General features: G+C 42.5%; 1 protein-coding gene across 1 annotated transcript in view; it reads left to right on the top strand.

The window, feature by feature from the left end:
• Positions 1-14,288: 14,288 nt before the first annotated feature.
• The window catches only part of MYOM1 (myomesin 1), a 99,777-nt gene continuing 90,219 nt past the window's right edge, over positions 14,289-23,846 (top strand). The window contains exons 1-2 of the mRNA XM_073331468.1: positions 14,289-14,538; positions 14,680-14,797. Of these exons, the coding sequence (XP_073187569.1) occupies positions 14,289-14,538; positions 14,680-14,797 (368 nt within the window). The remainder of the gene's footprint in view (positions 14,539-14,679; positions 14,798-23,846) is intronic.

Here is a 23,846-nt window from a genome sequence, read left to right as displayed (position 1 = left end):
AATAAAGTGAGTGATAAATCAGTGGAACTCCTGAACTAACTTTCCAAATGAAAAGGGATATAACATGAAACACAAATGGAAATTAAATATGCGCAGAGAAGGACAAGCTAGATCAGGGATAGATAGCCCTGATTTTACTACAGTGAAAGGTCTAGATAGAGTCTATGATATATAGTAAATGAGAACTGAGCAGAAAACAAAAGCCAAAAAGAAATAAAGAACTGAATAAAATAACCACTTAATACAAAACAAAGTGGCAGATGGGAGAGACAGTACTATATAAAATGGCACCTCTTGTAAAAGCACAGTAGACAAGATATTTTCAAAGCTGGAGGGGGGGGAGGGAAAACAAAGGGTTCTCTGTCTGTTTTTGCCCGGACCAGAGCAGGAATGCAGGTCAGAACTCCTGTAAAGGGCTAATAAGTAAGCTAGTTAGATATGCATTAGATTCTGTTTTGTTTAAATGGCTGATAAAATAAGTTGTGCTGAATGGAATGTATATTCCTGTTTTTGTGTCTTTTTGTAACTTAAAGGTTTTGCCTAGAGGGATTCTCTATGTTTTGAATCTGATATACCTTTATTGGGTAATCAGATTCAAAACATAGAGAATCCCTCTAGGCAAAACCTTAAGTTACAAAAACAGGAATATACATTCCATTCAGCACAACTTATTTTATCAGCCATTTAATCAAAACAGAATCTAATACATATCTAACTAGATTACTTATTAGCCCTTTACAGGAGTTCTGACCTGCATTCCTGCTCTGGTCCTGGCAAAAGACCCACAGACAGAGAGAGCCCTTTGTTCCCCGCCCTTCACTTTGAAAGTATCTTGTCTCCTCATTGGTCATTTTGGTCAGGTGGCAGCGAGTTTGTCTTTAGGTTCTTAACCCTTTACAGGTGAAAGGGTTTTTTCCTCTGGCCAGGAGGGATTTAAAGGTGGTTAGCCTTCCCTTTATATTTATGACACAGTACGATGTAAAATGGCACCTCTTGTAAAAGCACAGTAGCATATAAATGTCCAATGACTACTGATTCTACTGAGGATATTTGCTATTACTCTTAAGGAAAGTCCTTATAATCTCTTCCTCTCCTTCATAGTTAGCTTTGATTTATGGCTAGACAGTAGTAGCCATGACCTAGGAAAAAAATTGGGGGAATGTTAGAATATTTCTGTTTTCCAATTTACATGTTCCCATAAATTTGCACTGAATATTCCTGTCAAATTTCAGGCAAATAAAAGTCTCCACAGAATTCCCAGTTGTAGAGATTCAGTAGGGGTGTCTGAGTCAAGGAGACGCAGAATAGTTAGTTGTTCTGCACAGAGCACAGAGATTTTTAAAGAATAATTTTTAGTGCCAGTGGACTACTACATCTGCCCTCCCCACTGCCCCTAAAAATAATTGAAGCGCTAAAGGAGAAATGAGGCAGATGAGAAACTCAGTCCACAGAATAGGGCCTAAATTGTGCACTCAGCAAAAATGGGCAGTATATCGGTTGTTGATGCATGCAGCAACCTGCCAAATTATGATATATCCCAGCCATTTAAGACCTTGGTTGAGGCTGATAAGCCCCAGGAATAGGGTTTGCTTGTCTGACAGCATGTAGATTGGTAACCTGATGTATGAGGCAAAAAATACTTGTGCTTTAGTGCTTTATTCTTTTTGCCAGATTTTGCGTGCCAAATTTCATGATGCAAGTTCTTATGCCAAATCTTGTCCAGCAACAACAGCTTACAAAATGGTGATTGAAAATGGAAAGTAGAAGATTCAAAATAAACAAGATATATATTCTAAGAATTGCACAGCAAAGTACAGACTAAGAGCAGGTGGTGAACAATTTGGTCACCTTAGCAAAAACCTTTTCTGTGCAGTGAAAAAAATATTATGTGATCCTGTAATTAAAGACTGTATCATAGTGCAAGGGACAGAATTAAGGTTGAATATGCAACCCTAATTCTGGCATTTCCTAATTTTTAAATGCTTGGCAAACTTAACATTCTTTTAACTTAGTTTGAATGTAATTTCCTTTTTTAAAAAGGCAAACAAACTATGATGTACAATTGTAACAGTCCCTTGTCACACATCATCATCACGGTTTGAAAGAGGTGCCTTCAGCACATAATCTTAGGCCTCATCACTTGAGCTAAGAGTAGTTTAGCTGACAATAGGAGAAGGCTGTTATCTTATGCAAACCAGCCACTCATTTGGACGTATAGGTTGCAGCAGACTGAGACAGTGGGTTACATTTCCAAATATCTACAAATGTATTTGTCCTCAGCCTGTTTAGCTGGGTATGTAATTGGTGTATTAATTTTTTCATAACAACAACGTCCCATATTTTTGAACCATTCCTCTGCAATTGGACTATTTTTGTTTTTCCGGGCTATCAGTAGAATTCTTAACGCCAGTCATGAGAAGGACTGAGTCTAGAATTCATTGTTTCTTAACCCTGTGCTCCTTCCCGTATTTGGCGAAAAGGTGGAGCCATTTTTTCTGTGTCCCATCCAGAAGGTTACTGCTGTGTGGCTCCCTGAGTGTGGTACATGTGCAGTGTTAATAGAACATTGACAGTTTTTGGTAGCAACCCAGGAACAAGCTACAGTGAGAAAAACCAGATGGAAATGGTGATTTTTGACAATATGTAATTTAGCCAAATTCAAGTGGATTTTCAAGGGGACAGACAAAAGGCACCTACTTTAGCTCAGAACTATCACCATGCCAAATTTCAAAGTCTTACTGTAAATCATGGGATCACAGAGCTCGTCAAAAATAATTTTTATAAAGGAAAGTGGTAGGCAATCTCAGTATAGGTCACTACCACTCCTCCTATACTATGCATAAACTATAAAGCCTTATGCTTCAGGTCTTAAGCCAGCCCTGCATGTGGTTGTGGAGAAGGCGTACAAACCATGGAACATCTAGTGAACTGTTGCCCAAGAGGGGCAGCCTTGATTCATGCCATGCCACCAAGAGGGCCGGCTCTACCATTTTTGCCGCCCCAAGCAGTGAAAAAACCTGCTGCCGCTGAATTGCCGCCATGGATGGCAGGAGAGAGAGAAGCTGCCGCCTAATTGCTGCCGCGGCCAGAGGAACGGAGAAGCTGCCGTCTAATTGCCGCCACGCCCCTTTCTGACTGCCGCCCCAACCACCTGGTCACCAGAAGCCATAGAGTGGATGACAAACTTGGATATCAATCTTTCGTGTTGCTTTTCAAGTTTCCATATGAAAGAAGAATGACAGATGTTAGGGCAGGTTCCTCTATGGGCAGGTTATTCCATAATTGTCCATTATGCAGTTTCTTGCACCTTTCTCTTAAGCATCTGGTACTGTCCACTGTCAATCAGGACACTGGACTGATCCAATATGGCAATTCCTATGTTCCTATCGACTCTTCTCCTGTATTTCTCTTGTAAGCCTTTGCCTCCTTTAATCTTGACTGATACAATTCTTTTTTTTATTGTCTCCTAAGTTGGTTCAAAATGTAAAGATTTGTCTCACTATCTGTACTGACAAGTGGGAACACAAAACCTTCATCACCTAAAATTTCCAGTGGCTTTCTGTCCATTTCAGAATTTAGTACAAAGCCTCCCACATAGTCATCAGAATCCCCTGTGGACTTATGCTCCCTCCTTTTGTATCTCTTCAATCTTATTCCTCCCTATTCTCAAGAGTATTCCTTACGCTCTTCAAATACCAGATTTCAGTGCATCTCCCACCCTCTTTCCTCAGTGAGTGATAGAGCCTTCTTCCAAAGTGTCCTCCCCTTCTGAAACAGTCTCTCTGTATTTCATTGACTCCCTGACATTTCAAATCTCTAGTGAAAACCCTTTTTGGACTTCTTCAATAAAACAATCCAAAGATTTCCAGGTTTCCCTGGCTCATTTTCTCTGAAGCTTTGGTCAGTATTGTCTTCATATCCCCTTCCTACTGCTCTACATAACTCCTTTTGTATATAACTCCATAATTTACTTGTTTTTGACTGCCAAGCCTCCTGTGATAAGAACAAACAATAAATTATTTCATTAAATGGAGGGAGGGGCGGAAACAGTAGAACTTTAAGTTTTACACACTTAGTATATTCTGGAGTAACAGTGACGAATGTATGAATGATTATATCAGAAACCATGTCATAGAAGGTGCAGTGGTTAAAATTAATAATTTATTCTTTTTTAATTTCTGCCCTAAAATATTACATATTGTTGGAACTAGTAAGTGGCTACCACTCCACTGCACTCCAGAAGTAGCTGCACTTTGGTGCTACAAAAGTGATCCATAACATGATTTGAGGTCTTTTTGACTGAAAGTGCAATATAAATGTAAGTTGTGATTACATGCTGTGTAGTGGAATTGTATCAGTCAGCCACATCTGCTTTACTAGGTTGCCGTGGCTTGAATCGGTGCCAGATGATAGCTACGGTCTGGTTTTTGTGTCATGAAAGAGTGCAGCCAAGAAGATTTTTGGTGACACGAATTAGAAAGAGAGGCCGAGAGCAGTGTCAGTACCTGAGGCAATGATAGCTAAATTGTACAATGATGAATGATTTGACAGACGATGGATACCATGGGATAATATCTAGGCCAAATTGCTTAATTCAAGCTTCAGAGTAACTCAGCTGCTTCCAAAGGCTATGAAATAGAGAGAGTACATTAATTTCCCCAATGTGGCAATATATCAGCTCCCAGTCTTTTTCATCAGACATGTTGTTTAGTCTCTGGCTTTGAGCTATCTCAATCGGAGAATTCGGCTGATCCTATGGCAGTCACTTGTCAAAAGGTTGCTGACTGCACAGAACAAGGTTTTCTGAAATGATTAATGATACTTCAGAAACTTTTGATCCAGGGAGAAAGTCTGTTGCTGCTGCTACTGGTAGACAGCTGTTTAAAGGGAGCAGTAAGAGAAGCCCCATTAACATTTTAGTATGATAAAAGTTGTGGCCTGGGCTGGCATCAGTTAACTGCAAATATCTTCCATAACCAACCACTGGTGGTTAAATAGAAGTAATTTTTACTCCTATTGGCTCCTTGGTTACCAAGCAAACACATACACATCACCTGAAAATATGGACATGTTGATATTTTTGGATAAAAATTCCACTTTTGAAATGCAGGAATGATTCTGGATAGGAAAATAAGGCAGAAGTATGTCATCAAGACCGTTAAGAAGATATTCCTTTACAACACAGCTCTAATGTTTATACTCAGCTGAACCTTTTGCATATACTGGGATAGGTGGATCTAGGCCTGCCCAAAATTAAACATCCAGCCTCTCAACCAAGGGGAAAGGCTGGCCACAGGCCTCATACAGTGACTAATATACTCAGCAGTAATGCACAACATCTGAAGTGCTGTTTAGTGTTAACCACTTGCAGCAGCCTGTCGTGTATCTCAAGCATTTGGAATCTTGGCTGAGCCTGGTTAAACCTGCACAAAGATAAGAGGGGCTGCTTTTCAACTGCCTTCCATTCTATGTAGTCATTCACACCTGTGCAAAGAGGGTGTGTATTTGATGTAAAATGAGGTGTTGTTAAATCCACTTTGTCATGGCTTTACACAAAAGGGCAAATGTCATAAGGTGCAAGTCAATGGAGAATCAGGTCCAAAGCGTCTAAGTCTTAGGAGGCAGTGAGACTGCTACCTTTGGGTGTGCAGTAACAACACCTGGAAGTTTTAGTGACCTCTGCCGGTGCTTTGAGTATGTGTGACAAACTTGCCGTGACCACAAGAAGTCAGAAGCAATATATATGGCAGGTTCAGCCATGTACTGTGACCAGAAATTGTTAGGCAAAATGTCCTTGGACTGCTGTCTGATTGAAAAATCAGTTAAAAGCTACCAGACTATTGGCTTAGTCATTGCATAAGCTCACTACTGCTCTTTTCTGAATGATAGGTCTTTTGACGAGCTCAGAGAGAAGAACCATTATGCAATTTGCCATTACCTCCCTCTCAATAGTTGGTATAAAGGCAAATGGCTGGCAAAAGACCAACAGCAAATTTGGGCAGTAATCCCTTTATTCTTCTGCTGTGTGGTTATGAGGTAGAACCTGCCCCTGCATTTGCCTATGTAGGGACCACTTGATCTTGTTCAGTGAGGTCCCTGACAACACTCTCAAGAGCCTGGCATTATATGGTAATTGTCATGAGTGGAATCTGGAACTCTATCACAGGGAAATGGGAGTGCAGAATACCTTATGAGGCATTCCACATCCAGCAAAAGAAGAGAAGATTGCCTCTACAACAGCAATTTTCAACCTGTGGTTTCCACAGAGGTCCACACCTCCATTCAAAATTTTTTAGGGGTCTGCAAATTAAAAAAGGTTGAAATCTACTACTCTACAACATAAAAATTAGTATCCACAACTGCAGAGAGTAGAAGGCCTGTGGAACTGTCATGAGCTAGTAGCCTGGGAAGCTTTTTATGCCAAATCACACTCTAAATGTGGTTTCGAGTTTTCCCATTCAGAAAATTGTGTTGGTGTCTGTCACTTTGTAATTCTAATTAGCAGGGGACTGAGTTAAAATTCCAATGATTATGATCTCCCAATGTCTAGGTAACTAAATACACGTTGACACACTGTCACAGGAGTTTTTATACCTTACATGCTCTGTGATTTGCACTGTGTATTTAGATGTCTAGATGGAAGTTAAATGGTTTGAAATTAGCACCTGAATAGCATCCCTTCATATAGCCTGAAACAGATTATATACCCCTGAAAGGTCTAAATTTAACTGCCAGGTATAATGAAGGAACCCAGAGGAATTTACTCTTAATACCCTGTATGTATTGTGACAGGGTCAGGCCAGATGGCTATAGGAGCGTAATAGAAGGCAGATATATTAGCCCCAGGCTAAGTAGGTCCCTTTTCCCTGGGGAAGGTTTTTTTTTTTTTTTTTTTTTTTTTTTAAGGTTCCCTTGTTTATTACTCTTTGAGCCAGGATAGAAATGCAAATTCACATACTTGACACATCATATCTCAAGTGCTGATTGTATCATTATAGCATATGTGACAGGGTCGGGACAGATGGCTATAGGAGCGTAATAGAAGGCAGATATATTAGCCCCAGGCTAAGTAGGTCCCTTTTCCCTGGGGAAGGTTCCAGAACAATCAGGAACCTTCTAGAGACAATTAAGACAGGCTGATTAGAACACCTGAAGCCAATCAAGAAGCTGCTAGAATCAATTAAGGAAGGCTAATCAGGGCACCTGGGTTTTAAAAAGGAGCTCACTTCAGTTTGTGGTGTGCATGTGAGGAGCTGGGAGCAAGAGGCACGAGAAGCTGAGAGTGAGAACGTGGACTGTTGGAGGACTGAGGTGTACAAGCATTATCAGACACCAGGAGGAAGGTCCTGTGGTGAGGATAAAGAAGGTGTTGGGAGGAGGTCATGGGGAAGTAGCCCAGGGAATTGTAGCTGTCACACAGCTGTTCCAGAAGACACTCTAGACAGCTGCATTCCACAGGGCCCTGGGCTGGAACCCAGAGTAGAGGGCGGGCCCGGGTTCCCCCCAAATCCTCCCAACTCCTGGTCAGACACAGGAGGAGTCAACCTGGACTGTGAATTCAGAAAAACGGCCAAGCTGAGGGCTGCCGTGAAGCTCCAAGGCGAGCAAATCCGCAAATAAGCGCAAGACCCATCAAGGTAGAGCAGGAACTTTGTCACCGTATCTTATTTACAATGTAAGCCATTCACGACAGGGATCCTCTTTCCTTATATATCTGTCATAAATATAAAGGGAAGGGTAAACCCCTTTGAAATCCTTCCTGGCCAGGGGAAAGCTCCTCTCACCTGTAAAGCTAAAGGTAACCTCGCTGGCACCTGACCAAAATGACCAATGAGGAGACAAGATACTTTCAAAAGCTGGGAGGAGGGAGAGAAACAAAGGGTCTCTGTGTCTGTCTATATGCTGGTCTTTACCGGGGATAGACCAGGAATGGAGTCTTAGAACTTTTAGTAAGTAGTCTAGCTAGGTATGTGTTAGATTATGATTTCTTTAAATGGCTGAGAAAAGAATTGTGCTGAATAGAATAACTATTTCTGTCTGTGTATCTTTTTAGTAACTTAAGGTTTTGCCTAGAGGGGTTCTCTATGTTTTTGAATCTAATTACCCTGTAAGATATCTACCATCCTGATTTTACAGGGGGGATTTCTTCATTTCTATTTACTTCTATTTTTATTAAAAGTCTTCTTGTAAGAAACTGAATGCTTTTTCATTGTTCTCAGATCCAAGGGTTTGGGTCTGTGGTCACCTATGCAAATTGGTGAGGCTTTTTATCCAACATTTCCCAGGAAAGGGGGGGTGCAAGTGTTGGGAGGATTGTTCATTGTTCTTAAGATCCAAGGGTCTGGGTCTGTAGTCACCTCGGCAAATTGGTGAGGCTTTTTACCAAACCTTGTCCAGGAAGTGGGGTGCAAGGTTTTGGGAAGTATTTTGGGGGGAAAGACGCGTCCAAACAGCTCTTCCCCAGTAACCAGTATTAGTTTGGTGGTGGTAGCGGCCAGTCCAAGGACAACGGGGGTAATATTTTGTACCTTGGGGAAGTTTTGACCTAAGCTGGTAAAGATAAGCTTAGGAGGTTTTTCATGCAGGTCCCTACATCTGTACCCTAGAGTCCAGAGTGGGGGAGGAACCTTGATAATATCTATAAAGCATCATGCATGGTAGTGGCATTTTGTAATAATAAATAATAGTAATATAATCTTTTGCAGATTTTAATATCTGATCTGTTATATAGGCAATTTATGGTATAATAAAAGTAAATTAATAAATACTATTAATATTTTGCACTTCTTTACTGTCTTTCATTGAAAGATTCCAATGTGCTTTGCACATAAGATCTAGTCTGCACTTGAAAGTGTTTCTAATTAAGGAAGGGTGTGAATGTAAAGTGCAGTGGCTGTTCCTGAATAGCTCCATGTGTAGACACTGTTATTCTGTTCCCATTTAGCTTTGAAACTGATTTTGGCTAATGGGAACAAGGCACTCTTACTCTGGAATAAGTGTGTCCGCATGTGAAATTAAATGGGAACAACTTCATATGTCAACAAGCCCTAACTAAGCCTCATAAAATATTTCTACCTAGTATTGTACCTATTTTACAGATGGTTAAACTGAGGAACCAAATTTGGGAATCAAAAGCAGACCCCAGAAGTCCTGACACTCAATTTCCTACCTTATCTAAATTAACATATATTATGGCCCAGATTTTCTGGCCTAGTTGCAGCTGGGGAGGCACAGGACTGCGGATCAGGAGAAAAGGTGACTTTACAGCATCAACTTTGCATTCCCGCAGTCCTGGAGCCAACAGAGGGTTGGACCAATCCCTGAAGCCCAGCTGCTAACAGCTCCAAGGGGTAATTCCAGTGGCCAAATATAGCTACGGAAGAGGGATGACTCAGCAGTGCTCCTTTTTACTGGCCTTGCCCTCTTTGCTGGGGAGCAGGTGACAAAAAGCCACTTTGCTGGATCTAATCTACACCACCCAGGGATTTCACCTAGGAAAGAGGTCTCCTAAGGAGGGAGTTTTCAGCAGACTTTTCAACTGTTTTGCACTGTTTGGATGATTCAAAACCATCATAGTGGACCTATGAGTTAGGGCCTGTATGTATATAAATCTACATGCACAAAATAAATAATCTAATAGCTTGTATCTTAAATAAAATGCACGGTGCTAGAGAAAATACTTGTTTGCCGTAAAGTCACAATACATTCAACATATAATACACAGATATTTCCAAGTTACAGAGATTCATCTGTTGTTATATTCAGCCATATTAATTGCATATAATGTCTGTGTCAAGTTTCTGTGACTTAAATGAAGGAAGAAGAAAACCTCATATAATTATCTCTAGACTAAAGATAAAGGAAGTTTTCCCTTGCTATAGCTTAGTAGAGATAATACTCTTATTAATTTAGAAAAAATCTTGGCTCTTAGAATTATGGTGTTTATATCTAGTTAAATGGCTGGCATGAGGTTATGTCCTTAATTTAGAACCTTATCTTAAATATGAATATAAAAAATGTGGCAGCTTGTCAACAGACCAGAGAAATATGTTTTCTGTTTAACTGAAACTCACTGCTTGACCTTATGGACATTAGCCATTAATTACCTCTCTGAATTCTCTTTCATTTAGTTGGAATCTGTTCTGTACATAACATGTATAGCTATGTTAATTAAAATCATGTAGTGTAGTTTGGACATAAAAAAAATCCAAGAAGTCCATATAAAATTCAGGTTACTGTACACTGGCTTCTGCAAGTATGGAGACTTCTCTTTTCTGCTTTTGAATCATGCTACAGAACATTCTCTTCCTTTTTCTAAATCTAATTGCATTAGTGAGGATACTTAAAAGAGAGAACTCTTAGCTTGAAGCTACTGTCATCATGTGTTTGCATAGAGATAGCTCCCTGTATCTGTCTCTGTCTCTCTCCCTGTTTGCTTCTATATTTATCAGCCTTCCTGGCCATAAAAGGTCTGGACTGTGGCTCTGACATTCCACTGACTACAGGCATTATTTTTGTTCTGGACCTTGGAGTCCAGTTCTTAGCCCTGGTCTTGACACCTCTTTGCTGGATTCAACTTTGCCGGATTTTTCTCTCTATCATTCATCCACTTCAGGACTTTTATATTTGTCATTGTTCATTTGGCTACTGGTAAGTGTTCCATTTAGACAGGAATTTTTTCTAACTTGTAAGCTCTCTTTATTTTGAATCTGTACACTGGATTGATGGTAGCTCCCTTTAATTTTCTGAGCTCTGCAGTTAGTTGAGGGAGATGTGGTAACAGGTTGGAGAAATCTGAAAGTGTAGCTGCAGAGACAAAGCCAATCAGGACAGGGACTCAGTTATTATAAGCTCAGCTATCCGAACAAATAGCTATAGGACTTTTCAAATGATGCATGAGTTATTAGAGATACAGGAGACTTTTGTTGTGACTCTTGAATGAGAGAAAGTGTAAATAATCTTCTAAATATTTTCTAATTGTATGGGATATATAGTGAATTCTGAAGCAGATGAAGTGACACTGACTAAGCTCAGAGGAAAATCTGATATTTTTTCCTCTGTCAACATTTTCGTTTTTCTATTTCAATATTTTTTTTAAATGATTTTGAGTAGATTTTTTTAAAAGCACAAACTAGTCATACTTGCCCCTAGCTCAATGGATAGGTTACAAATAAAATCTTTCTGTAGTATATTTATATTGTACAAATAAGTACAGAATATATGGACCCTAAAGCTGTACCTGTGGGTACCTATGACATGGACCATTGGCCACCCATGTGTAGGCTAGGCTCTGCAGTAACAAAAGCATATACAAATTCCAAAGGGAAAATGCTACCCTCACACATAGCTGGGTACCATCAGGATGTACTGAGCATGTTATAAAAATTAAGACATAGGACTCAATCCTACCCCACTGAAGCCAAAGACAACACTCCCATTGATTTCAATGGGGACAGGATGCAGCGATAAAATCCTTACAAGGGTCCCAGATTTTCTTGTGGGGTTTCAAAGGAACATAGGAATTGCCATATCAGATCAGATTAATGGTTCCTCTTGTACGGTAATCTGTTCCTACCAGTGGTCATTACCAGATTCTCAGAGGAAAGTGTAAAACCCTTATAATGGACAAATATGCAATAATATGACTAACATTCGTTTCTAGCTAATGTCAGGCAATTAGAAGTTGGCTTATGTCCTGCACCATGAGGTTTGATATCTCATGTAAGTTTGTATACTAGTTAGTAACTATGCATATTTGTATCTATATAAATGTATTATCTTTCTAAGAATCCTACTGAGCTCTTTGCTACAGTGATTTCTTTTGGCAGTGAGGTTCATAAGTTAATTAAGTATTGCAGAAAAAAGTATTTTCTTTTAAAAATGTTAAATATGCTGACTTTAAATTCACTAACTGTTCTCTTGGTCTTATATTCTGAGAATGTACATAGGAATGCCTGATTTAACTTCTCTCTCCTATGCATTTTATGCAGTATTTTATACTCTTCCATCATGTCTCCTCTTATTTTGTCTTGTTCTCTAAATTAAACCGTTCTAGTCTTTTTAATCTCTCCTCCTAAGGATGTCTATCTAATCCTCTAATCATTTTAATTCTCCTGCTCTGGACCTTCTCTTTTTGTTTCATATCCTTTTTGAGATGGGTTGACCAGAACTCAATGCTGAAATATTCAAGATGAGGGTGTACCATAAGCAACAGGAACAATGCAACTGCTAATATCCAGAAAGAAGCTTGCCGGTGCTGGAGACAAAGCTGGTGAAGATGAATGGGGATCAGCTGTAGCACTCTCTGTGACAGGAAATCAGAGTGTCTTGCTTCTTTTTAATGTTAGAGCAAGACTCATCTCTTTGCACTAGCCTGTCTTCTGTGGATTATGGATTCACTCTGGCTGGCAAGCCCTATCCCTATCTTTGTGTGGGTGAATGAAGATGATGAAGGTGTAGAAGAAGAAAAGAATAGGACTTATACTACAGTGATTAGTGCTATATGAATAAGAAGACATATAGTTTACACCAGTGGTTCTCAAATTGGGTCGTGACCCCATTTTAATGGGGTCACCACGGTTGACGTTAGACTTGCTGGGGCAGGGGGCTAAAGCCAAAGCCCAAGCCCCACTGCCAGGGGCCAGAGCCCAAACCCGAGGGCTTCAGCTCAGGTTATGGGGCTCAGGTTACAGGCCCTGCTGCCTGGGATTGAAGCCTTTGGGCTTCGGTTTTGACCTCCCCAGCCTGGGGTGGTGAGGCTTCGGCTTTGACCCCAAGACGGTGGGGCTCAAGTGAGTTCAGGTTTTGGTCCCCCATCCTGGGGTCGTGCAGTAATTTTTCTTGTCAGAAGGGGGTTGTGGTGCAATGAAGTTTGAAAAGCCCTGGTTTGCACATATCAACTTCCTCCTGTTGAAAATTGAGTTTATTCCTAGTCTTTATTTTCTTTCTTATAACAAGTTCCAACTTCAAGACAGAGGTTAATCTCTCACCCCATAACTAATTATTTAATTGCCTCTTATGAGGGACTTCATCAAATATTTTTTGAAAGTCCAAATAAAATATAGCTACTGGTTTTCTTTTATACACTACTATAACTCATTGGGTCATTCATGGAATTCTAAGAGATTAGAGAGGCATGATTTTCCTTTACAGAAAGCATCTGGTTTGTTCCTATTCTATCATACTCATCTAGCTATTTAATAACTCTGTCCTTCATTTTTTGGTTACCTGGTGTCCAGTTTACCTTGTACTGGCTAGCTCTTTGGTCTATCATTTACAGGATCACATATAGCACCTTTTTAAAAGATAAGTACAATATTGGCTACCCTCCAGCCCTTTGATATAGCAGTTTATTTTTTTAATGATAGTTAAGAACTCTTGAATGAATATTCCACAGTGCTGCTATATAATTGCAATTTAAATGATCATTTTGGTTCTAACACCTCTTCTTTCGATACCTCAGAGACCCATAACAGAAGATAAACTATAACTGTAAAAATGTCTGATGAAATTAGGAAGGTTAAGAGGAACTATGAAGAGCAAATTGCCAAAGACATAAAAATGAATAAAAAAACTTGTAAGGTATATTAGAAGTGGGGATCCTGCAAAAGAGTTAGTGGGATCACTAGATTTCCAGGGGTAAAAAGAGCAGTCAAGAAAAATAAGGACATTGGAGAGAAGCTAAGTGATTTGTTTGCATCAGTTTTCATCAAAGAGGACAATAGGCAAGTGTCTCCCCAGTGCTACATTTTGAAGGTAAAAATGAAAATGGGGGTGAAATTCTGGCCCCAGTGAAGTCAATAGCAACACTGTTATTGACTTTAGTGGGACAGGTTTTCACTCAGATATTTAATGACAGTTGAGAACTTTTGAAAGAATACTCTACAATGCTGTTGACTTTGCCATTGAAATTATCAGTTTTGTTATCAGGACAATGTAGCTGTGACAGTTTGGCTAATTGTATCAGTGAGCATAGCAACATTGAAACTCTATTCTTTTTTCATAGTTTGATTTAGTTCTGGGGAGTACTTGGTTGACTCCAGATCAGAACAGGATTTCTGAACCCTATGAATGACTTGTGAGTTTCCTGAACCCTAAGAAAATTGTATGAAGATTATCCTAAGTGTATTGATTTGACTTAAGGAAAAGTTTTAGGTTTTATATTTGTTAATTCAGAGGTTTCCCTGATTTGAGTTTTCATCTGTTTAATCTATTCTTTTTCAGACGTTGCACACCTTAGCATTTCCAGGCAGAAAAGTGCAGTGGACAGTGAGTTAGGAGGCACCATGATGGCTTTACCTTTCTACCAGAAACATCACCAACACTATGACCGTGCGTACCGCCACAAAGAGCTGGAATCCACTCTGAGCCAGTACCAAAAGGAGGAGAAGCGTAAATCGGCTGTCTACAGTCATGGGTCTACAGCCTATGCTCATGGATCTGCAGCCTACCGCCATGGGTCTGCAGCAGCCTATGGTCACGAGTCTGCAGCCTACAGTCACGGATCAGCAGCCTATGGTCATGAGTCTGCAGCCTACAGTCATGGATCTGCAGCCTATGATCATGAATCTGCAGCTCACAGTAGGAGGTCTGCTGCCTACAGTCTTGGATCAGAATCCCTCAGTAGGATGTCTGCAGCCTATGATCATGAATCTGCAGCTCACAGTAGGAGGTCTGCAGCTGATAGTCTTGGATCAGAATCCCTCAGTAAGAGGTCTGCTGCCTATAGTCTTGGATCTGAATCTCTGAGTAAGAGTTCTGCAGCCTACAGTCTTGGATCTGAAGCCTACAGTCACGGGTAGGACAAAACACAGCCATATTTTGGGGGCAATGGTGGGGAAAACTGTTTGCCAAACCTGTCCCCCTTAGATCCGTGTCAACACTCCCATTGACTTCAACAGGAGAAGACACTGTAATGTTAATATATTTTCCATACTTACTGCTTTCAGTTAGTTCTGTGGAGGTGGAAGAAATTTAGTCCTCTTGTTGGAAGTACTGTGGTGACTGGCCCACTATAAGAAGAACATAGATAACTAGATAGCTCTTCTTAGGTGCAATGGCTGTGTTTTTACATTATATGCACAGTTCATATTAATGTTCAATTTGTCACACTGTAAATTGGTTGAGAAGTTTGGTATTTTCAAAGCAGAAACAACATGAAGTTTTTGTCAGGTGCAAGAAGAGCATGTCATAATTGGCATTGAAATAATATAATAAAACATTGTCTAATCAATTAGATTAGTGGAATGTGCTAGATTTCCTGGCCTCAGGAAACTCAGTGATAATAAAAGCAGCTAGGGTAGTATTAAAGCAAGATTAGTACTCCAGTTAGCAATAGAAGAAATGATCATCAAGTCATAGCAGAAAACATCTCCTCTCAATTACATCAGTTCAAACTCATTAAAGTCACCAGTGTGCTTGAGAGGAGAATTTGATCTGTTAGGCCAAATTCATCCTTGGTGAAACTCTTCTGATATCAGTGGAGTTACACCAGGGATGAATTCTACACTCAGGTCAATAGAGTTACACCAGAGATAATGAATTTGGCCTAATGCATTTAACAATCTTCTTACAGAAGCATAACCTTAATACGTTTCCAGTTATTCTGAAGTTTTCATATGAGTAAACAGATTTCATTTTTATTTTAAGACATATATTTTATCATGGCTTCCAGGCTGTTTTATTTTACATCAGTTACCAATAGCTTTCAAAAGCCATTCTAACCCCCAAATCCTAACCCAAATATGGATCTAGATCAGAAATTTTTAAATATCCCCCATTTTTATAACAGGCTGATGAATGACACTGGATTCTAAATACAAATCTAGATTTTAATTGTGAAGCTTAAGCCTATCTTGGGCAAAAAATATGCCTTTGAATTTTGAGCTAAATTTATGGAAGATAGGTCCATCAATGATTATCAGCCAAGATAGTCAGGGATGCATCCCCATGCTCTGGGTGTCCTTAAGACTCTCACTGCCAGAAGTGGGGACTGGCTGATGGGATAATTGCCCTGTTCTGTTCATTCCATCTGAAGCATCCAGCACCCACCACTGTCAGAAGACAGGATATTGGGTTAGATGGACCATCGGTCTGACTCAGTATGGCCGTTCTTATGAAGTTATGCTTGCATCCGTTCTTATTTTATCCAAACTGGATTCATTATACTCTGTCATACTCAGGTTTCAGAGTAGCGGCTGTGTTAGTCTGTATTCGCAAAAAGAACAGGAGTACTTTTGGCACCTTAGAGACTAACAAATTTATTTGAGCATAAGCTTTTGTGAGCTATAGCTCACGCATCCGATGAAGTGAAATTTGTTAGTCTCTAAGGTGCCACAAGTACTCCTTTTCTTTTTGTGTCATACTCAGTGGTGCAAGTAAAATCCATCTCTTGCTGGTACGGAGTGTGTGTGTGTGGGGACACAACACTAGCTAAGGGGGGCATGTGACCTCCCCAAGTGACCATCCATGTGACTCCTCCCCACCCTGCCCCCAGCCCAGTTCTCCCAGGAACCGCAGCGGGGAAAGGAGCAGAACCCCCAGCCCTACCCCCTGCCCTTCCACGGAGCTGCAGCTCCATCCTTTGTCCTCATACTACAGCAGCAGCCATGCCAGAGGACAGGGCGGGGCGGGGGCGGTGCAGAGCTGGGGGCGGTACACCCGCCAGAGGGGCTACCATCGTTCTGCTCCTTTCCCCGCTGTCCCTCCCTGTGGGGAAAGGAGCAGAACACCCATCCCCATCCCCTGTCCTTCCACGGAGCTGCGTCTGCCTCTGTACAGCAGCAGCCCCACTGGTGGACAGAGCTGGGGGTGCGGGGCTGGGGGTTCTGCTCCTTTCCCCACAGGGGGGAGGGGGCAGCAGGGAAAGGAGCAGAATGTCGGCAGCTCCTCTGGCGGCTGTACTGCCCCGAGGTCCGCCCCGCCCTGCCGCCCCAGCCCTGTCCTCTGGTGGGACTGCTGCTGTACAGATGGAGCTGGAGGAGAGGCAGTTCTGTGAAAGGGCAGGGGGTGGGGCTGGGGATGGTACAGCCACACTGGAGGAGGTGTGGGGCTGCTGGCTCTTCATGTGTCTTTCCTCACAGATTCTCACCCCTCCTGTGGCTTCTTTACACAGCCTCAGTAGCACAAAGCAGCCATATTAGAATTGGAAAAGGTACAGAGAAGGGCAATGAAAATGATTAGGGGTATGAAATCACTTCCATGTAAGGAGAAAGTAAAAAGACTATGATTGTTCAGCTTAAAAAAGAGATGACTAAGGTAGGGATATGATAGAGGTCTGTAAAATCATGAATGGTGTGGGAGAAAGTAAATAAGGGAAGTGTTATTTACCCCTTCACATAACACAAGAACCAGGGGTCACCCAATGAAATTAACAGGCAGCAGGTTTAAAACAAATATAAGGAAGTACTTCTTCACACAACACACAGTCAACTTCTGGAACTTATTGCCAGGGAGTTGTGAGGGCCAAAAGTATAACTCGGCTACAAAAGAATTAGACAAGTTTCATGGAGGATAGGTTCATCAATGGCCATTAGAAAAGATGATCAGAAATGCAACCAAGGCTCTGGGTGTCCCGAAATCTCTGACTGCCAGAAGCTGGGATTGGATGACAGGGGATGGATCACTTGATAATTGCCCTGGTTCATTCCCTCTGAAGCATCTGGCACTGTTGAAAGACAAGGATACTGGGCCACATGGACCACTGATCTGACCCAGGATGGCCGTTACGTTCCCATGTTCAGAAAGCATTACTACTTGGGCAGCCAAGGATTCCTTGCTAGACAGTCTATGCTACCTGTGTTCCTCACTTTGTGTAGGGGATGTGTCAGGAAAGGTATGCTGAGATGCAGAGTGGATTGCACAACATTTGACCTGATCCTCAGATGGCCTGTTATGTAGGACAGTGGTTTTTAACCTTTTTTCATTTACGGACCCCCTAACAAATTTCAAATGGAGATGCGGACACCTTTGGAAATCTTAAACATAGACTGCAGACCCCCAGAGGTCCACAGACCACAGGCTGAAAACTACGGATGTAGGAGGCTCAGTGGTGCGGAAAGCATTCTCAGTGCATTTGGCATATACTGTAGAGAGTTTTGTGGGGTTGGATCATGCTCAGTGTAGATGGAATGCTTGTCAGTTTTAGCAGCATGCTTCTAACAAGCTCTGCTGAGTATGGAGAAATGACAATTTTCAGAGGCTTATTGACAGGGACCAGATCAGCTAGGACCAACTGCTGGCCTGCTCCCTGACTAACTTCACTGCTAGAGAGCCATGAGCCAATCTGCACTGCCTGGGAACTGCCAGTGGCCACAGCCCCGCCTGGCTGCTGGTTTAGAAGCCCTGCTTATAATCCTGGCCCGCCCAGCAGGTCAGCAGCTCCTCAATGCATATCATGCCTGCAGCTGTGCTTGTCCTTGTTCCAGTCCCTGCTCCCCTCCGGCTTCAGACTTCTGGCTTCAATCCCCAGCTCTCCATGACTTACAACTCTGGTTGACCCTCCATTCCGGCATTCGGCTTTTGCCCGTCCAGTACTGAACCCTGGCTCCACCTCTGGGTTACCCAGCTCTGGCATTTGGCTTCTGTCCCTTCAGTACTGACTCTTGGCCTGTTTCCTGGACTTTGCCCATCCTGGACTCAGCTCTAACTGGTAGGCTGAACTCTCGCTTCCACCACTAGGCCTGACCACCCATGGCCCAGTCAGCTATAGTTTGAGCAGCCCCAATACAAAGGCTAGGGACCCACATCACTGGCATGGACCCCACTCAGGCCAGTTTTTCCCTGGCAGAACTGGTGGGAGGGGGGGGCATACAGAACGTGCACAATGCAGCCCTACAAGCTCAAGAGGCTTCACTAGCAACCCTGGCTCTTGCCCACCAGGAGCTGAAGGCCCCACTCCCAGACCAGTTTAGTGGTGACTGTAGTCGGTTTTGAGGTTTCCTATCAATTCAGGTTCCTCTTCTTGTTACACCCCCAACTGTTCCCCACAGAGCAGGCCTGAGTAGGGCTCATCATTAGTCTGCTCCCTGGGGAAACCCTGTCCTGGACCTCCCCACTCTTGGAACAGTACAGCCCCATCCTTGGAGTCAGTTGGAGCCGTTCATTCAGGCCACGTTGGTTCTCTTCAGTGACCCCCCCACCACTCCCAAACTGCTGAAGCTGTGCCACAAGCACTTCAATAAGGGCGTCAATCAGCCGCCAATATGCTGCCAAATTCCACCGCCTTTCCATGAACACCATGTGGAATGAGACTGCGCAGCGTCATCCATTTCAGATTGGGCTGAACCATGATATAAAGGATGCACTGATGTGGGTTGAGCTGCCATCCCGTCTCACAACTTGATCAACCTATGTATCAGAATTGACAGCTGCCTTCCTGAGCAGTGCCGCGAACGTGGCCCAGCCCCGTGGGCCCTGACAACACCCAGGCCTTCCACCCCTCAACAATGCACCTGCTCCAGAACCCATGCATGATGACTAGGCCCACTGAGGAAGTTTCTGAGACTCAGGACTCGCTTCCCCAGCTAGAGGAAGTATGTAACCCATACCTGCTTGGTGTGGTGCTCTGTTCTCCTCTAGTGGCACCTAGTCCAGCTAGTGATTCATGAGTCTGCTACAGCCTTGGCTAAGAGTCATGTGGCTTTTAGGTCATGCAATAAAGATCCTCATTCAATAACTCCAAGCCCCCACTTGTAACGCTGACAGACCCTGGTTGTCAGTGGGCGGGATTGAACCTGGGACCTCTGGAGCCATTCTTATGTTCTAATGCCATGGAACGGATAGAATGGCCACAACTCTTGACTGGCTGTTGGATTGGTAGTCCTGTTTATAAGCCTGCCTCCACCCTGACCCCACAGCAGCTCAGTGGCTGCTCGATGAGTACCACACGCACAGCTCTGCTTGCCCTTGTTCCAGTCCCTGCTCCAGCCTGCTTACAGTTCCTGCTCCCTTCAGACTTAGAGCTTTGTTCCCTGGCTCTGCCTCTGATTTATAACTCTGGTTGACCTTTTGGTTCTGGCATTTGGCTTCTGTTTCCAATACTGATCCCTGGCTCCGCCTTTGGCTTATGACTCTGGTTTACCCTTCAGCACTGTCATTTGGCTTCTGTCCCTCCAGTACTGACCTTCATTTCCTATACTCTGCCCACCCTGGATCCAACTGTAACTGGTTGGCTGAACTCTTGTCTCCACCCCTACGCCTGATCACACAGAGCGCAGTAAGTTACTCTTTTAACTCAGTCAAATCTGGGTAGATTTTCAGGGGGACCAAAAAAAAAAAAGCATCTCCCTGACACCCGGGTAACACCTCAAACACCACCAAATTACATTTCCTTGATCCAAAGCATGGACGTACTAGAGCTCTTTGAAGAAATGAAGAGGAAAAAATTAACATTGGAAGAACTGCCAGTTGTTTGTTAGCATCGTTTTTGGAAATGATTGAATCATTTTCATTGAAACTATCCAAAGATATTCAGCCTCAGGCAGGGAGCAAGTATGGAGAATTTCAGCCTTAATTATTACAGCTTGTCTGAATTATAAGCAACTAAAATCCAAGGTTTAGAATGGAAAGTGTTAGGCAACTTTACCGATAGGCATCACCACCAGCTCTGCCCCTTACATCTGTACAATGGCAGAGCTAGACTAATCCCACTTATTTTCTTACATTGAAGGATTAATCATTCAAATTTGTGTGAAAGATTTCAGTGGTTTTTCATGTGTATTCTTCATGGCTGACAACATTTTTTGCTGACAGCAGCTAATAATCCAGTGCAAAGGAAGTTGTGCTGTAGGCTGGTTATTCACCACAGCATGGGTCAGAGATTTACTTAAAGAGAAAATACAAAATATTTGGCAAGGCTTGAGCTTAAAACATGTTCACTTATTTGCAGAAAAATTGTGATCATAAGGACATGACTGAGACAAACCAAACAAACAGAAAAACAGGGTGTTTTCTTCAGTCAGTGCAATTAATGCTTCTGCCAACAACAAATAAATGTTGTCATCAGCAAAGTAATGAAGCTAGGATCAGTGCAGAGTTGAGTAACTAATATGCATTAGTATCTGTGAGAAACACAAGAAGATAATGAGTAATCCTGAAATCTCTATTGGCACTGCCCCCATCTATTAGCTTATTATTGGTGAGGATTAAAAAGAGCTAGCTTAAAAAAGTGACAGGCAGAGCCAGAAAATGTTTTCGTGAAAGCATTTCCCTCTTAAACTGTTGCTGATGCGCGCAGTGTGTGCAAACAATATAGCCACTGACCAGCAATGTGGCTTGGCCGCATGATGGATGTGTCAAGAAGTTAAACTAAATATAATGAAACGAGTGCTTCTCACCCATCTGGAGGAGTTTGGCTCTCGCATGTATCTGACAAGGTTTCACTTTTTTTTTTTTTTTTTTAAGTCTACAGCCAGCTTTCTAGCCTATGTCCTCTTTGCTCCATGTAAATTTAAACACTGCAAAGTGGACGACCTTGACTCCCTCAGGGAACCGATGGGCAGGATCCCCTGAGAGAATAGCATGAGGGGGAAAGGGGTCCAGGAGAGCTGGCTGCATTTTCAAGAATCCTTATTGAGGTTGCAGGAACAAGCCATTCCAATGTGGAGAAAGAATAGTAAATATGGCAGGCGACCAGCTTGGCTTAACAGTGAAATCCTTGCTGATCTTAAACACAAAAAAGAAGCTTCCAAGAAGTGGAAGACTGGACAAATGACTAGGGAGGATTATAGAAATATCGCTCAGGCATGCAGAAGTGAGATCAGGAAGGCCAAATCACACTTGGAGTTGCAGCTAGCAAGAGATGTTAAGAGTAACAAGAAGGGTTTCTTCAGGTATGTTAGCAACAAGAAGAAAGTCAAGGAAAGTGTGGGCCCCTTACTGAATGGGGGAGGCAACCTAGAGACAGAGGATGTGGAAAAAGCTAATGTACTCAATGCTTTTTTTGCCTCTGTATTCACGAACAAAGTCAGCTCCCAGACTACTGTACTGGGCAGCACAGCATGAGGAGGAGGTGACCAGCCCTCTGTAGAGAAAGAAGTGGTTCAGGACTATTTAGAGAAGCTGGACGAGCACAAGTCAGTGGGGCCGGATGCACTGCATCCAAGGGTGCTAAAAGAGTTGGCAGATGTGATTGTAGAGCCATTGGCCATTATCTTTGAAAACTCATGGCGATTGGGGGAGGTCCGGGATGACTGGAAAAAGGCTAATGTAGCGCCCATCTTTAAAAAAGGGAAGAAGGAGGATCCTGGGAACTACAGGCCAGTCAGCCTCACCTCAGTCCCTGGAAGAATCATGAAGCAGGTCCTCAAGGAATCAATTTTGAAGCACTTAGAGGAGAGGAAAGTGATCAGGAACAGTCAGCATGGATTCACGAAGGGCAAGTCATGCCTGACTAACCTAATTGCCTTCTATGATGAGATAACGGGTTCGGTGGATGAGAGGAAAACAGTGGATGTGTTATTCCTTAACTTTAGCAAAGCTTTTGACATGGTCTCCCACAGTATTCTTGCCAGCAAGTTAAAGAAGCATGGGCTGGACGAATGACTATAAGGTGGCTAGAACACTGGCTAGATCATCGGGCTCAATGGGTAGTGATCAATGGCTCCATGTCTAGCTGGCAGCCGGTATCAAGCGGAGTGCCCCAAGGGTGGGTCCTGGTGCCAGTTTTGTACAATATCTCATTTATGATCTGGAGGATGGTGTGGATTGCACCCGCAGCAAGTTCACAGATGACACTAAACTGGGAAGAGTGGTAGATACACTGGAGGGTAAGGATAGGATACAGAGGGACCTAGACAAATCAGAGGATTGGGCCAAAAGAAATCTGATGAGGTTCAACAAGGACAAGTGCAGAGTCCTGCACTTAGGACAAAAGAATCCCATGCACTGCTACAGACTAGGGACCGAGCAGCTAAGCAGCAGTTCTGCAGAAAAGGACCTCAGGGTTATGGTGGACAAGAAGCTGGATATGAGTCAACAGTGTGCCCTTGTTGCCAAGAAGGCTAAGGGCATTTTGGGCTGTATAAGTAGGAGCATTGCCAGCAGATTGAGGGATGTGATCATTCCCCTCTATTAGGCATTGGCAAGGCCTCATCTGGAGTACTGTGTCCAGTTTTGGGCCCCACACTACAAGAAGGATGTGGAAAAATTGGAAAGAGTCCAGTGGAGGGGAACAAAAATGATTAGGGGGCTGGAGCACATGATTTATGAGGAGAGGCTGAGGGAACTGGGATTATTTAGTCTGCAGAAGAGAAGAATGAGTGGGGATTTGATAGCTGCTTTCGACTACCTGAAAGGGGGGTCCAAAGAGGATGGATCTAGGCCAGTGGTTCCCAAACTGGTGTTCGAGAAATGTTACAGGGGGTTCTCGGGGAAAAATTCCTTAATGGTGGACAGAGCGGTCCCTAGTGACATCAGGCAGCACGGGGCCAGCAGCCCGGAGCCCCTGGATTTCCAAGAGCTAAGCAGATCAAAGCAAGCATATCTAGCACACTGAGGAGTTTTAAACTTCAAGACTTCTTATAAGAAAGGGAGGTAGATATTTTTTGCTGTTTTTAAAATTAAATAGGCAGCTAGTATTTTAAAAATTATGATGAAGAACAAGTTTAAGTTTTGTTGTACTGGACTGCTCAAGACCTGAATGCTTGTGTAGGAGGAACTCTTTGAGCTGGCTTCTTAAATACCTTCATGCTGTTTCACATCTAATACTCCTTGATGAAACATAGGAGCCTGGTCTTATAACAGGCTTATTCAAAGTGATATAAGCTACGAAAGTGAGATCTTGGAAGAGTGTTGCCGTTTTCATAACGTAATAAAAATACTGTAATGATAAATAATAAATAGTGTGT

Source organism: Lepidochelys kempii, chromosome 2 (genome assembly GCF_965140265.1).
Source record: "Lepidochelys kempii isolate rLepKem1 chromosome 2, rLepKem1.hap2, whole genome shotgun sequence".
NCBI lineage: Eukaryota > Metazoa > Chordata > Testudines > Cheloniidae > Lepidochelys > Lepidochelys kempii.
Note: the sequence above shows the minus strand (reverse complement) of the source record. Positions and strands in the feature narration are given on the sequence as shown.